At 27.3% G+C, this 17,418-nt stretch overlaps 1 protein-coding gene across 1 annotated transcript; it reads right to left on the reverse strand.

Annotated features, from left to right (window-relative positions):
• Positions 1-14,551: 14,551 nt before the first annotated feature.
• LOC115712864 (polygalacturonase 1 beta-like protein 3) lies at positions 14,552-17,016 on the reverse strand. Its single transcript, XM_030641268.2, has 2 exons — positions 16,753-17,016; positions 14,552-16,659 (listed from the first exon to the last, which is right to left on the reverse strand). The coding sequence occupies exons 1-2, from the start codon at positions 16,903-16,905 to the stop codon at positions 14,839-14,841; spliced, it is 1,974 nt and encodes a 657-aa protein (XP_030497128.2). The 5' UTR covers positions 16,906-17,016; the 3' UTR covers positions 14,552-14,838.
• Positions 17,017-17,418: the final 402 nt, after the last annotated feature.

The following is a 17,418-nucleotide window of genomic DNA, read 5'->3' on the forward strand; positions in this document are numbered from 1 at the left end:
TATAAATGTTATGCTGTTGGGCTTGGGCAGTACAAAAGTAATGAAATTGGGCTGGGGCAGTAAAAATGTTATTTTTGCCGTGTCCCAGTATAATTGTAAAGTTTTGGTCCAAAAGCAGTATTTTTATAAAATTCCCTTATTATTTGGGCCTTATTATCAGGATTTTGATGAGCCCATCGCCAATTACGTAGACTCCGTGGGGAGTCATAGCAGGAAAATGACCTCAAAAAATGGTTTACTACTCCTTACTTTGAAAATATTAAGTTAATTGCCAAATTTGAAATAATCATATCTTATTATATTAAAATTAGAAAAAATTACATAAATTATCAGAAATATGAAAATCATCATAAAAATACATTAACACGGATTTTTTTTTTTTTACGCTTTGAACTTTTTTATTTACAAAAATACATATTCAGTAAAAATAATAAAGCACTCTTTTGGTTATTTTATAGTTTATTTATAGTTATATTATAATTGTTATAAGGTTTTTTATATTATTTTTGGTTGTTTATAGTTTATTTATTGTTTTCATGAGATTTATTTATTGTTATTTTTAGTTGTCTTTTTACATTTTGCTAAACAAATAAAAACTTTAGGCTGTAAGAAATTGTAAATAAAATATAAAAAGGGTATTTTTAAAAATTTCCCTTAAAATGATGTGTCCTTACTTTTTTTTCCCTGCTATTATTTCTTTTCTCCCCCTTCTTTATGCTACCAAATATAGATTAATTTATGACCTATGTGACAGAGAAATATTACAAGTTTACAACCAGTGCAAGTAATTAGAAGTCTCAATCATGTATTTAATCTACTCAAAATAATTTTTTAGCTAAGCTCTAGTTGAGTCCTATATGTATAAGCATAACAATCAAGATTCCATACATAGGCCTTTATCCACAAATGCAATAATCAAGACTCTATGTAACCAAGCCCTTTATGTATGCAACTCTCAACCTTATAGTCTAATCTATTTTTAATTTTTTACAATCCTAGCCAAGCTAGAGGATTTTGAATATTACAGCATTTAATATCTAAGATATTATGGAATAGTTTTTTTTTTTATTTAAGCGTTTATATATTATATCAGCATAACTTGAGACTCGAACCCAGGACCTCCAACACACACAAATAGGATGTGATATTGTATTTAGTATACGAGAGAATTAAGATGACAAATAATAAATAAAATAGTTAGTAATAAATTAAACTATAGAATATTTAATTAATGGTTGTTAATACAGTTAGTTTATTGAGCACAACTTAAAGAATGCACATGATCCAAATTCAAATTACTAATATGGATAGAGATCTTGATAAATGTGTTTTATATAATAATGATTATGCGTAATTAGACTTATGTGAAATTAATTTCTTTTATGAACTTGTTGTTCACTATAAAAGATTCAATTCGTATCAAATAACTTTATTAAGTCTTTTGAATTACTTATTGAAGTTTCTTAAAATAATGAGCATAATAACTTTTGTTTTGGAGATTTGGTACCATGAGTAGCTAGGAATATTATCCTAAATGAATTTAGTTAGGGAAATTTCATTTTTTGCCCCTAATAAAACCCCCAATATCAAAATTTAGACCCTTCACTAATTTGTACAAATTAATTCCATTGATTACATGAACTTCCCACTTTACCCTTTTTTTAAAAAAAATAAAAAAGAAAATTGTTAAAAACTAAAAAAACTTCCCTCTCTCTCTTCCCTCTCTCTTCCTCTCTCTCTTCCCTCTCGTGCACCTCTCTCTCTCTAGAAAAAACTGAAAAAGCTTTCCTCTCTCTCTTCCCTGTCAAATGTTTTATTTCTCGGTGGGCAGTGTTAGAAAACCGGAGCACACCCCAATCACTCAAGAATCTTACACCATTATAATGGATAAGTTGTGTTTTAAGCATTTTATTAGATTTTATGTAGTTTGTGTTCGTTATATGTGTCGTATTTGTTGAAACTGGTATTTTTTGGTTTGAAATGGTAGATATCTGGCAGATCTAGTTTTCTTTCGAAATCTGGGTTTTCCAGAAGTTATCGACAGTTTATCGATAGAATATCGATGCTATGTCGATATCATGCTAAGAAAGGTCAGGGATGACCATTATCGACATGTTGTCGACAGTTTGTCGATATCATGTCGATTAAAAAGCAAATTAACATACATAATTTATTTGAGAATTTGTCGACACAAAATTGTTGACACACTATCGACATGATGTCGACAATCAATCAATATCACACTTAGCAATCACAGAAAGCAATTACATCACATTGTCGCCAACATATCGACATACTGTCGACATGCTATCGATATTCCAAGTATGATCACGCCTATTTAGCAAACAAAATTGTCGACATGAGGTCGATATTATCACACAGAAAGCAATTAAATCACATTGTCGATAAATTATCGATATACCGTCGACAAATTATCGACATTTTAGGTCAAATTTTTTTTTATTCTCATTGTGTCGACATCCTATCGATATACCTACGACATCCCATCGATATACATTAACAACACAGACAATTTTATTGGTCAAACTACTTTCAATTTTAGGGTTAATTTGCTTTTTAATCGATATGATATCGACAAACTATCGACAACATGTCGATAATGGTCATCCCTGACCTTTCTTAGCAGGATATCGACATAGCATCGATATTCTATCGATAAACTGTCGATAACTTCTGGAAAACCCAGATTTCGACAGAAAACTAGATATGCAAGATCTCTACCATTTCAAACCAAAAAATACCAGTTTCAATAAATACGACACATATAACGAAGCAAATTACATAAAATCTAACAAAATGCTTAAAACACAATTTATCCATTATAATGGTGTAAGATTCTTGAGTGATTGGGGTGTGCTCCGGTTTTCTACCACCGCCCACAGAAAAATAAACATTCAACAGGGAAGAGAGAGAGGGAAGTTTTTTCAATTTTTTTTAGAGAGAGAGAGGGGTGCACGAGAGAGAAGAGAGAGAGGAAGAGAGAGGGAAGAGAGAGGGGGAAGTTTTTTTAGTTTTTAACAATTTTTTTTTATTTTTTTTAATAAAAGGGTAAAATGGGAAGTTCATGTAATCAATGGAATTAATTTGTACAAATTAGTGGAGGGTCTAAATTTTGATATTGGGGGTTTTATTAAGGGCAAAAAATGAAATTTCCCTTTAGTTATTGATCTCAAATTTATAATTAAATAATTAATCCATTATAAATTGATAATTAAGGATTAAGAGATTATTACAACAGTAAACATTAATTTTTACCAACTCTCTAATTATGTACTAATAAATTGAAGCATAAAAATGTTAATTATATTGTATATAAAATAAAATTGATGAATATATATAAGACTTAATTGTTACTATTAAAACTTATTGACTCAATTGAAAGAAAAAAAAAACCATGAGTGTTAAATAATTGTTGGAAAAACCAACTTTCTAGTTTTCAACATAGTTTAGGTTAATTATTTCCCCAGCAGAAAATAAAAACTAGGTTGATTATTTGATTAACCAACAAAAACAAATTAATTTGATACATGATAATATTTTATTAAATTTAAAACCTCAAGTGATCATTTCCCTAAGAGCAAATTTTTTAACACCAATCACCAAACAAAAACACCCAAGAAAAAAAAAAGATTTGTGAACCCCAAAAGTGGTCAACATAAATTAAAGGCTATTCAAAGAAGAAATGGTGATAATCATGGCCCATTTTCATGATTCTAAACTTGTTGAGCAAATAATAATGGCTAAATATGCTTCTTTCATCTTTGGCTATGTGGAATAATGTTTTTTAAAAAGTGAAAAATTAAGTCAAAAAGCATATATAAGAAGCTAGAGACTTCATCATGATCATAAACTCAAGATATACATAAGCAAAAAATATGGTACTTTTTAATTGTAATTTTAATGCAATAATGGTTCTTAAAAATATAGAAAAAATCAGAAGATAAATAAATAAATAAATCATTTACTAATTCTCACTTTAAAGTTAGGAGCAGACACAAAGTGATGGAGTTACAGACTTACATTAACACCTATAATAATATATATTATATATTATTTCTTAGCCTAAAAAAATGTTGCAGTTTAGACAATATTCTTCATCAAAAGACTTATTTACTTTTTACAAAGAAAAAAAAAGATTCCAGAATATGGGATTTATGTATCTTTCAATATCAATCAGTCAAAAACAAAATCAGAGTATAATTAATATATATATACATAAAATATAGTATTTTACTTTGAGATTTTTGCAGACTATATAAAAAGTTTCACATGGACAATCTTAAAACCATGAAAGTAATAAATGACAATAGTATGAAACATGTCTCATATATTATGTACTAAAGAAAAATCAAAAGAGAAAAAGATAGAGATGAGTTGAATTTGTTGAGGTGAATTAAGTATTATGAGTCCTTTTGCAAAGGACATAAATTATGAGTCTACAGAAATTTCATTAATTCTATATCTGACGAACTCAGAAACTGGGCTTTGAAAATTCATGCCAATGTATTATTATTATGTCGTTTTCTCTCCATTAATTTATCCAGTTTTGTGATATATAGTGTTATATATATATATATATATATATATTTCTCTTTTCGTAAAAAATATTGTTACACTTCACCTTCAGAAGTTTTTGTTACATAAATGAGTTTTTGTCGTATTTGATCAGTTTAATATATAAACAATAAGTTTGATGTATGTGTGTAATTATAAACAACTGTTTTGAATGTCGTTTGTGAAATGGATATTGGCTTTGTGGTGTATATATGCAATGACTATATTTTGGTCATATATCATCTACAAAATTTAATATACATGTACATTTATTTATTCATTTATGATACTTCTCTTCTTTCTCTATGATATAATTATAAAATATTGAAGAGAGTGGTTGAGTTTTGTCCAGAGAATACAGATTGGCTAATTGGCTTATGATATTTGTTGAGAAAGGAAATACATTACATAGAGTTCTGCCCAAAAAAAAATGTAATAAGAAAAACCCTTTTTTTCAAGAGAATTACCCAAAAAACACTAATAGTCTAAATACCTATTATGTATTAATATTATTATTGGTCCAATTAAGTATCATGTCTTATATAATTTAATATAATAATTTTTAAAAAGTATCATTAATTAATCGCAAAACAATATGTTTAAAAATGTTAAATATTACTGGTGCCTAATAACAATAATATTTTCAAAATCAGCTCTTATAGCTAACAAAATTTATGGCAAGTGATGGTCTTGATATGGTTGGTCAGTGGTCCTCTTCTCACCTTAATTTTAATTTTTGTTTGGTTGAGAAAAATCTATAACTTAATTTTATTTATAGCCTCTTTTCATGGAGGTTCAAAGTTGATTAGTTAATTAATTAGCTGCATTAATCGGCTGTAATTATGTTGTTGTCACAACTCACATTAATAATATTATTATTATATATAAAATTGTTCCTTCAATTTTTATAGAAGAGAATAAATGAGATATTCTTATATAAGACTAATTGCAGGTATTTATTTAGTAAAAGTAGTCATTTATTGCTACAAGAATTATTTTGTGTCTAGTTAATTCTAGCAAAAATATTATAAGTGAGATCATGTATATATAATGAGTAGAATTGACTGACTACATAGGTCGTCACAATACAAAGTATATATACATATATATATATATATATATATATATATATATTTATACTAGCAAAAAATTACGTGCGAGGCACGTATACTAAATTTTATGTTAGTTTTTTTCTACGTTATTAAAAAGTGATACAATTAAAAATAATATATATATATATGGAAACCATCATGATTACATTTTTTTAAGCCATTGGATTACTATTAAATGGTTGTGATTAATTTGGAAATTAAATAAAAATAAATTATAAATAACTTGTAACCTGAAAGTAACCTAATCATTTATTTCCTTATAAAACTTTAATTAAGATTAATTATATTTTAAAATTAAATTATTTATAATTATTAATTAATTTTTTGCAATTTATTACTATATAAGGATCTTTTAGCAATTTATTTTTTTATACTTAAATTATTTAGAATTTTAGTGCAAAACTTTTTATAATTTAAAATTATACACATATAATTTCATAATTTAAATTTTATTATTCTTGTAATCTTAATTTTAAATTACTATACTTAATTATTTAATTTTTTTATTTAAATATTTAAAAAGTAAAAAATAAAATAAGTTGAAGGATTTTTTAGAAAAAAATGGCTGCACTTGTTATCGATTGATTAGCTTGAGGCCTCATACTTAGTTCATATAATTGTAACAAAATAACTAATTATTTAAAAATTTATTATAAGAAGAGAATTTTAATTTGTGTCAAAAGAAGTTTAATTTTTGTAAAAAAATAAATTTTATTGTAAATATTATAATTAAATGGCTTAATTATTAAAATAATTCAAGTAAGTATTTAAATATAAATATTAATTGCTAAAAGAGGTCTTGTTAAATATTTAATTAATTATTTTAAGAAAATAATTAATTATAATTAAATAATTCTAAAATAGGAATGTCTATTTAATTAATTATTTTAAAAAAAATAGTTAATTATAATTAATTAAATCTAAAAAAGGAAAATTTACCTATTGGTAACCTGCTATTACAGGTTAAAAAAAAAAATGTAACCATATGGTTACAATAAAAATGTAACCATTAAATAGTCACCCATATATATTATTAGTTATTAGGTTCAACATCATTACCCTGTGTTCATTTTTAAGAAAAAAATATATATTTTTATGAAATAATAATTTGTTGCAGCGGGTGTACAGGAAAAATTCGGAAAATATAGCATTTATTAGTAGAGTATTGACAATTTCAACAGTAAATTAACTGATTGTATACTTTTTTGTCTGCTAACATTAAGTATTTGATATTTGAGTGGTGAACTCTTATTTGTCCGCTTTTCAAATTTTTCTAACACTCTCATTTTATTCTTCCAACTTTCTGTAGTTGGAGTGATGTCCTTAATTGTTGTATATAGTGTAGTCATTTATTCACCTGTTTTCAAATAAAACAATAGATATACAAAATAAAATATATAATTAAGCTCATATTAAAATCAATCTCACCTTTCAATATAGTGAAAGGATTTTAAATTGATTCATTCTAATAATTGTGACAGACCTAACGAATAATAATATTATGTTACCTAATAACAAAATAGGAATCTACCAAATAAAATTATCAAAATTTATTCCAAGTATAATTATATAAATCTATTACTCATTGAAGTCTATTAGAAACTGTAAAAAGCTCACAATACAAAATTTCACATCAAAAATCTAAAAAATGATCAATTATGTAGCAGCAATGATAATACAATAACTAAAATTGCCTAGTCATATACAGTCTTAATTAAAACTTAAAAGAGTGGCATTATTCATTCAAGTTTTGACTAAGTGTTTATGAGTTTGAGTTATAATATTGTGTCCTGTGTTTATGTCCAAATAATATTGTGTGTGTCTGGCTAATCTAGTGGAGAAGATTGACGTTTTGATTCTCAATAAATAGAATGAATATAAGTGTATACTTTGTAGTAGGTCATTATTGTGTCATTTTTAAGTTAATGTGTCAACTTGAAAATAATTCATTTAATAAACGGAATAGAGGAGTCAATCTGAAAATATTTTTCTACCTTAATAAGTAGAGCTATAGAAAACAAACTTGGTAACTTTTTGAGTGTTAAAAAATTGTAAATGGTTATAAATTTAGAGTAAGTAACTTGTGTGTGGCAGCTGGTTAAAGAAACCAAAATTGAGGTTATGTATATGCTGACAACTCAGGTTCACATTTCAAGTTTTGTAAGACTATACTCTCTTCCCTGGCCTATTAACAAAAATTTAACGTACACATATACACATGAATATGACTTTCTACCCGAAACCAAGAGATGATTAGAAAGTAAAAGCACCGCTAGAACTTTCCTTTGTTTGAAGTAATAATATAATAACTAATATCATTTATTACATATTAATAATTAATTTAAGATGAACTTTCAAAAGTATTTTTGAAACATCGTGGGATATATAAATGCAATACTTTTGTATAATAGCATGTAGCATGTTGTCTTCATTAGTATTTTTCAAATTTTTATATGAAAATTAAAATTATAAAATATAGCTTAAGAAATTATAACTAAGGTTATAAACTGGTAAACGTTATGTTGGAGGCTGGGATTTTTGCTCTAGAGAGAAAAATTTGTTAGATTAAATTTTGGTAGGATTATTTATCTAAAATTAATCAATTATAATTAACGTTTTCTAATCAGAATATTCTGTCAAGTATTAGAATATTCTGTTAATATTTTGACAGAAAAATAAATAATAATATTAAACCAAGAATTCTGTTACATAGCCACATTTTATATAAAAAAAAAGATAATATTTTTTAAAAAAAGTCAGTCAATAATTTCTCATAAACCAAAATTCGTTTATATAGCCACATTTTATATATTCAGATTTAGATGTAGAGGTAAGCAATTATAACCTGATCGAGCCAAAAAAACAAATAGAAAAATTATTTAGCAATATATATATAATATATAAAGCAAAAACCCAATCGTATTTTTTTAGATTTAATGAGATTTATTTTATTTATTTCATTATATAAAGTAACCCATGAATTTCTCATAAACTATATTATTTTTATTAATAAACCATTTTATTTTTAATATAAATAAAAAGTCATTCATAAATTTCTCATAAACCAAGAATTCTGTTATATAGGCACACTTTAGGTAGAAAATAGATATAACAATCAATTTTATAGATTATAATAATTATTATTGGTATTTATTTTAAAATCTATAGAATAATTGTTTTAATAATATTCTACATATATAACCATACCTATTATTTAACGTAGTTAATTTATTAATAATAATATGCTATATTAATTAATTTAAAAACTTAGTCATACATTATAAATACATATATAATGTGAAAATATATACATATTCTAAAATAATTCTTAAGATAATTTGAGAAAAAATAAAAGTTATATATTTTTTGAAAAATATCTTAAGTATAGTTTACATTTAAATTTAATTTAATTTTTTATTATCATAATTTTTTAATTGAATTATTGTTTTAATTTGAAAAATAAGAATTGATTATTATTGTTTCAAAAAATATCTTAGCAGTATATGTTTTGAATTTTCATAGCTTCACTAAATTCATGCTCAAACTTTTTTTTTTCTTCATTTTGAATTTTGTTGCTAAACTTGAAAATAAGATTTTACTTAAATTGTATTGACCTTTGTTGTCAAAATCTTCATAACTAAGTATAAATTTCAGAGGTTAAGGTAATTATTTTACCTTACTCAATGAGTAACTTAAAGTATAATAATTAGTTTAATAAGACAAAAAATTACGAAAAAATAGAACCAGATAGTACCAACAATTAGCCAATATATGAAATTGAATATAAACTCTACCTTAAGAAAATATGAGATATATATATATATATATATATTATCACTTTATAATTGGCACATAAAAAATATAAAATAAAATTAGCACAAAATTATAGAAACAAATAAACTATGTATTGCTTAGGGAAAATGGAGATTTCATGAATAGTACTAAATATAATCATTATAAATATAAGGATTAGATTAATGAAGAATAACTATACATGGAAAGAAAGTATATATATAACTCAAAATTTGAGATTTCCACACAAATTATAATTGATTCACTAAATAAATGTCTTCTTTATAACATTTGTAACAATTTTTCTTATTCTTTATTGTATTTTCAACAAAATACAACCTCAAGTATCTCGAACCCAATGTTATCATCATTGAAATTTGCAATAAATTAATAAAAATTATAAATACAAATATAATTCAAAGAGATAGGAGATGAAGAGATAAAGAGAAAAGAAAGAATACCTATACTATTTGTACTCGCTTTACTCACACATTGATCGTCTATCGACCTCAAGTACATTGTTGCAAGAAAGCCACTACCACACTATCACTGAGATTAGTCAAGTCAAATACAAATTCAATATGTAACGACAACAATTTATAATAATAATAAAAAAGAATGCACACTATTATATTTATGAGGAACAATAAAAGATTAATCAGTGAGAGTAAAATATATGTTATTATATAATATATATACTTGAGACATTTAAATTCAGTTAAAAGTATAAGATTAAAGAAAACAAACATCAGAATCTTAAATATCAGTTCAAATATTAATGAGATTGGTTTTATTATTATTTTATTATATATAAATAATATTTTATTATTTTATTAAATAAAAATAATAAGTCATCACCCATAAATTTCTCATAAACCAAGAATTTTAGTTATATAGGCACATTTTATATAGAATAGATATAAATGCCCTCCTCTCATAGTGAAGTATAGATGTTGTAGTAATATTCTACAGTACCTACAAAAATCTTTCCAATTCTTATTTAGTAAACTAAGAATCACAATTGCGTAATAAACTAACACAAATGAACTAAGTTAACTTTATAGTTGAGATTAATTACATGTATATATATTAATGCCTATATATTAGGAGTGTTCATAAAATAAAATAGCCGATTCAATTCAATTTGTACAATCCAATTTAATCTAATCCGCAAAGTGCGGATATCCACACTTATGCAGATTAGATTGGACTGAAAATTTTAAAATCCGCACTTGTGCGGATTGGATATTGATTGACATGTAAAAGTAACCGATCTAATCAAATCCACACATTTATAAAAAAATTTAAAAAATTATATATACAAATAATATTTTAATGTAAAGAAAATAATAATTTAAAAGTCTAATACATATAATACAATTATATTTCAAAACTTAATAGATTAAATGTATATTCCGTTTTATATATAATTTTTTTTCTACATACAATTTAAAACAAAATTAAATATTTTTTTATATACATACATTTTTTTTTTATCTTTTGAATTTGTTATTTTATTTATTTTAATTTTTTGTTGGAGACATAAAATAACAATAATTTATTTTATTTTGTTGCTAATTATGTGGAAAAATATTTTTTTCATAAATATTAAATAGTTTAATGTTAAAAAGTAACCAATTCAAAATAACCAATCTAATCCACAATTTTGCGAATTAGATTGAATTGGATTTAAGCTATTGTGTGTATTTGATCTAAAAAAAAATAAAATCTGCATTTAGTGCGGATCGGATGAACTATAAACATAATAGTACAGATTGGATTCAATAAGGACCCTAGTATATAATATATATGTTGGTGCTTATATATATACTAGTAAAAAGTTACGTGCGAGACACGTATACTAAATTTTATGGTAGGTATTTTTTATTATATTAATAGGTAATACACTTAAAAATGTTTATCTCATCTTGGTTCAACTCAACTTTATGTTGTTTGTGTGTTAGATATGAGCTTAGAAGAATAGTATTCGTTAGAATGGGTGCCAGCAATGGCGGTGCTGATGTGAGTTTTATCTTCTGAAAAAATCTAGCTACTCCGACATTACAATTACACCTAGCCTTTCAAAATGAGCATCATAAAAAATTTAAGGATTATAAATTGAAAATGATATCTTGTTACTTTTGGTGTGCCCAACAAACTCTTTAACGGATGACATTATATTTCGCATATCCCAAAACTGTTTAAAAGTAAAGCAATATAGCAAGGGAGAGGCCATGAATCACGGCATAGAAGCTGAAAGATCAAAGAGAATAGATGAGGCAATAATTCAATAGCAATATAGGGTTTGAGGGTTTGAGATTTAGAAAAAGAAATTATAAATGATTATCCTAAATAATCACGATTGGTTGCTCATCCCCTCGAGGTTAGTTATTTTATTGAGAATTTTCAGAGATTGTGTTTCCTGTTAGGTTTATACGATTAACATTTAAAAGTAATATTAATTTATTTAAAAATTAATATTAAAATACATCTTCATAAAAAAAATTATTATTTTTGAATAGAATATTATTTTTTTAAAAAAAATTATCTATAAATTTCTCATAAACCCGATTAAAATTTAAAAGTAATATTAATTTATTTAAAAATTAATATTAAAATACATTTTAATAAAATAAAATTATTATTTTTGAATTATAAATTATTTTTTTTAAAAAAATACCAATGAATTTCTCATAAACTAAAAATTCAGTTATATAGACAGACTTTATATAGAATAGATATATATTTGTATATATGTATAGTCTTAAACTTACCTTTCACTTTATTTTATTACTAGAACAACTATTGTGAAATATTTATGATGATTTGAGTAATGAAAAAGTATACATATATATCTATTAGTTTCAACGTTTTTTAAACCGTTAGAATACTACTTTTTTCACCCAAAGTAAAACAATTGCCTTATCTTCTTACTTTAGATAAAGAGAAAAGTCAGAAAGAAGATAATAAGGGAAGAGTTTTGGTTGGGTCGTAATCGTATCTAATCTAATGTTATACTTTTTTCAACCTCATACAAACGTTACATAATAAAATTATCAAAAAGCAGTATAATAAGTGTATCATAAAAACTTTTGAGCCCTTTTTTTATTTTGATATCATTATTGTGATAATAATGTTTCAATTCAAAGTTGCTACTATGATGAATAATCTGCATATGCAAATAATTATATGAACAGAGTAGTATATATCTGGAGAAGAAGAAACTAGTAACTGCCATTCATCTCAACCGACAACTATTTTATTTTCTATATAAATATATATATATATATTTGTATTATATTATATAATGATAATGGCCTTCGAAATAAACACATACATGATAAAATAGTGTGGTACATACAGGACAGCTATAATTTAATGCGTTTTTAAATACTTGATAGGACATGGATGGTTGAAATAGTATTTGGAATCCAATATTGCACTTAATAATAATTTGGATTCACAAAATTAATTTACACCATTATATATAATATACACATATATAAAGGAGTAGAAGTAGAATTGAGAAGTGAGAAGTACGTATATTCCACCGCTGAAAAAATACAGTACGTAGCATTTAATTAATATTAGTTTTTTCATGAACAAAGTGATGTTCTTATTAACTTCAGATGAATATATCTATATATATATACATATCAAGTTTTGAGTACTTCATTCATACATATATACCCTTTAAATTTAAAGATGTGGGTGATTATTAATTATTCATCATATTTTAGAATTATTGTTCAGTTACTCATGAGCTACTCTCACCAAACATGAAGAAAATTAGAAAATGTTGTATATGGAGGATCTTATGACAATGATATATCTCCAATGTGAATAATTTAGATTATGATTTGACATGTTTTAAAGAAAACAGAGAATTGCATGTCATAATCTAATTAAATCTGTTCTCTTCTTAAATTCCGTAATTAGTATATTAATTGTTTTTTGGGGTTATGTAATTGAATATGAACATTATACAATAAAACGTAGCCGTTATCCTTTCGCTTTCTTTGTTAATAATATGTGTACCTCACCAAATTTATGTTCTGATAATGATATGCTAAATATAATTTAGTAATAATAAGTATATGTAAGTAGTCTTGTTGAGATTAAAAATCATGAAATTAATACTAATTGGCTCTCACTTTTCCTTTGGTGATTGTGAGATTAAAAATCATGAAATTTGATCAATTGCATTTTAAACAATTTTATTTTTTTCATAATAAAACAATAGATTACGTGGTGCGCGAGTATTTTTCCATTCTTTCGGTAACTTAACTACAAGAATTCACACCTAATAATATTCTTCTAACTGAGTTATTGTTATATACAACATAATTTCTCTTATGTGATGAGATTCGAACTCTTGACCTAAATAAAAATAATATAAGAAGATCATCTAGCAGTTTCTGTCTCCCACTACATTTACATTACACAACCACCATTACTCATTCATACCCTTCATTAGTCTCTATTTCAATTATTAATGAACAAATTTCACTAAAAGTCACCATTTTGTACACATACCCATCATTCTAGTGTTTATATTCTTCCAATACTTTTGATTCAATTAGTGTCTAAAACTCTAGGGAGGGACACCAAAGCCTCCACCGTCATTTTGACTTTGCATATAAATGAAATGAAATCTCTTTAGCCTTTTTTCTATTGTTGGGTGTTGTAAAGGCTACAAAATGAGCTAATATCCATGAAATTTCCCACTCATCCAAAAAAAAAAAATTGTGTTCCATAACGTTATGTGGATTTTTCAATTAAACAAAATAAGAGCAAAGCCAGGGCAACAGCTGTCTCATATGGTTTCTTTCTTTTATAATCTCACACATGAGAAAGGATGACTCTTTGGACCACCTCACCGTCCTCATATTTTGGCATTTTTTCAATGCTTATAGATGATGTGTTGTTTTAAAGAAAAATGAAAAAAAAAAAAAAAAAATTGTTTCTACTTGACTACTAAAAAAAATAATGATTAAACCAACTAACATGCATTAATTATAATATGTAGTAGTATCGATATATTATTATTATCAACCACATAATAGTAACACTTTAGCTTAAATCATTCTTGCATTAATTGCAATTGGTCTTCCTATTATTGAGGAAGCCAAATTAAAATTTACCAAATATTATATAATATCTATCATAAAAAAAAAAACATAAGTTAATAAATTTCTTATCAATCAAAACCAAAAAAAAAGGCATTACTTAATATGCTAAAAAAGGTTGGGACTTGGGGACTAACTTGAAGTCGAGCCATTGGCTAAGCTTTCTTAAGCCATTTGGTTCGAACCCAAATCAGATAAGAGTGAGCTAAATTATTTGTGAAAGTGAATAATTAATCAGCCACTGCCCAGGTCATATCATTTTGGAAAATCCAATGGCAAACCTCGATCCGACCCGGACCCGACCCGAGTGAGAGAAAAGCTCCATGAGTTGGGCTCCATGAAGATGTATCCAAATGACAGATGGCAACACCGTGGTTAATCTTAGCCTTAGAATTCGGGTCCAAAATATCCGCTTGGTAAACCCGAACCTTAGGGACAGAGTGGCAGTAATACAGTAAATAAGGGAACAAGCTCTGGTGACAAGAGACTGACTGCGTTACTTTCCCACCGTTGATTCCTTTGACCGAACCAATCAAGATGTTTTTCTTTGACCCGTTGACGTTTTCGGTTGTCCGAACGACGACGTTTCGTCCCAATACCGACGTGGCAAAATCGATCATGTCTTCAACAGATGAAACGCACCGTTTCGTCTCACCAGCGCTTGGTGCCCTCTCGCACTCTGAGAGTGTCTCTTTCATCATTCTCTCCATCGATGAATTGTCGGCGGCTTTGAAAATCGTCTTCAGCTCGACCAGTTTCGATGTCGAAAATGGTAATTTTGAGGTAATTGTTCGGGGCAAAAACGACCTTTCAGGCATCTTATCTCTAATATCAGGCATTGGCATAACAACCCCTTTCTTTAAATTCGATTCGCGAAAGAATTTACCCGGTTCGACCCATTTATTTACCAATTTGCCACTGACTTCCGCCATTGTTGTTACAGAAGCTTTGCCTGGACCTGAGCTCACCTTCGTGTAGCTACTGAATGTGATACCCTCTTTCTCTGCGTACTCCTTGAATGTATTGTTCACGCCGTAGATCTTGAACCCGATTGACTGACCCGTTGCTCCTTTTCCGTACCCGGTGAATTTATCAGTTCCTTCGTTGAAAGATTTACCGTAATTGTTGAAATTGATCTGTTCTGCGTTTGAAGATTTCCCGTACGAGTCGAATGAGTCGTCACCCACGTTGGATTGAGCTCTGTAGTTTGAGAATTTCTCTTCTACTGCGTTTCCTCCGTCGCCGTAGTTTCTGAAATTGTTTTGGGGATTGTTACTGTCTTTTCCGTAGTTAGTGAACGTGTGTTTTCCGCCATTGGAGGTCTGGTCGTAGCTCGAGAATCCAGACCCAATCACATTGGCACTCGTTCCGTAACCCGTGAACTCGTTCTGTGCCCCATTTCCATTCTTGGAATAGCTAGCGAAAGATTGGTCACCGGCGTTGGCGTTCTCACTGTACCCTTTGAATGTTTGGTGCCGGCCGTTAACATCGTCGGAGTAAGAAGTGAATTTGAGATTTGGGACATTAACTGAATCGGCATATTTGCTAAAATCTCCGGCTCCACCTATGGAATGAGCACCGTAAGTGTTGAAACTCTGGTCTACAACATTGCCATCGGAACCGTAATTGTTAAATTTGTCGGAGTGACCCAGTGAGTCACGACTGTACCGGCGGAAAGAATCGACGGGGATGTTTTCTCCGGGAGAGTAGTTTTTGAACTGGTCGGATCCCCCTTGCCGATCCGTTCCGTAATTAGTGAAGTTCTTGTTGGCATAGCCGGCAAAGTTGGAATCTTTGTCGTGCTTCTCGAGACTGGGAGCCAAATCGGGAAAACAGAGAAGGTGGGCAGAGGAGCAAAACTCCGGTAGGCGCGTGGCGAGTGAGTTTTGGGAAACGAGTTTTGCAAAAATGGCCGAATCAGTAGCTGTGAGAGGAGAAGCCTTTGAGAGAAGAAACGATGGCTTTTCCAAGTTGTTTCGGATCTCTTTGTTCCAGTAACGATTCAAATAAGCCTGTGGGGAAAATGGGTTTTCTTCTCCGGCAAGAACAACCTGCATTGGCCATAACACTCAGTTATATATATATAATACTCATATACATACAAAAAAAAGATTAATAAGAGATGATATTATGAAAAGACTTACATTCAGATATGATGATGAGATGATGAAGAAGAAGAAGATAAAGAGAACAAGAGTCACAGGTCTCTCATTGAACTGAAAAAATTTCATTTTTAATTTTAAATTTTTTATATTTTTGAAAAAATGAAAGAAAGAAAAGAGAGAATGTTGGTGCATTTGTTGGGTTGTAACAAGGATTTTATATTGTGAGTGTGAGTGAAGAGAGTTAAAAGAGAATCGGGAAGGAGTGAGTGAGTTAGTGTGTGCGTGCGATTTTCAAATGGGTTTGGGGCTTTGGGCCTTTTTTTAGGAAATAAATAAATAAAATAAAGAGTAGTGTTAGCCTGAATTTCTATTATAATATTTTAGTTAATTTTTTATTTGAAAATATATATTGTGTTTTTTTTTTTTTTTGTAAGTGGTGCTATTTGTTAGGTTTATAATATCATCTTTATAAAATTTTGAATAATTTACACTGTTAAAAATACGTTTGAATTTTTTGAACATACTTAACAAATTGAAATATCAGAAACTCTATGTTCAGCATTGTAAACTGTTCGAAATTTTTCAAAAATTTACAAGGATGATACGGTGAGTATAACGAAGACCGTTATGAAAAAAATTAAAAAATAATATTCCAACATGTAATTGGAGATTGATAAATAATTGTAATAAAATATTGTAATTAAT

This window comes from Cannabis sativa, chromosome 4 (assembly GCF_029168945.1).
Source record: "Cannabis sativa cultivar Pink pepper isolate KNU-18-1 chromosome 4, ASM2916894v1, whole genome shotgun sequence".
Taxonomy (NCBI): Eukaryota; Viridiplantae; Streptophyta; class Magnoliopsida; order Rosales; family Cannabaceae; genus Cannabis; species Cannabis sativa.

Coding starts and splice junctions, on each gene's coding strand:
- LOC115712864 (XM_030641268.2), bottom strand. CDS start 16,905: ATGCACCAACATTCTCTCTTTTCTTTCTTTCATTTTTTCAAAAATATA. Junction 16,660..16,752: donor TCTCATCATCATATCTGAAT/GTAAGTCTTTTC, acceptor TGGCCAATGCAG/GTTGTTCTTGCCGGAGAAGA.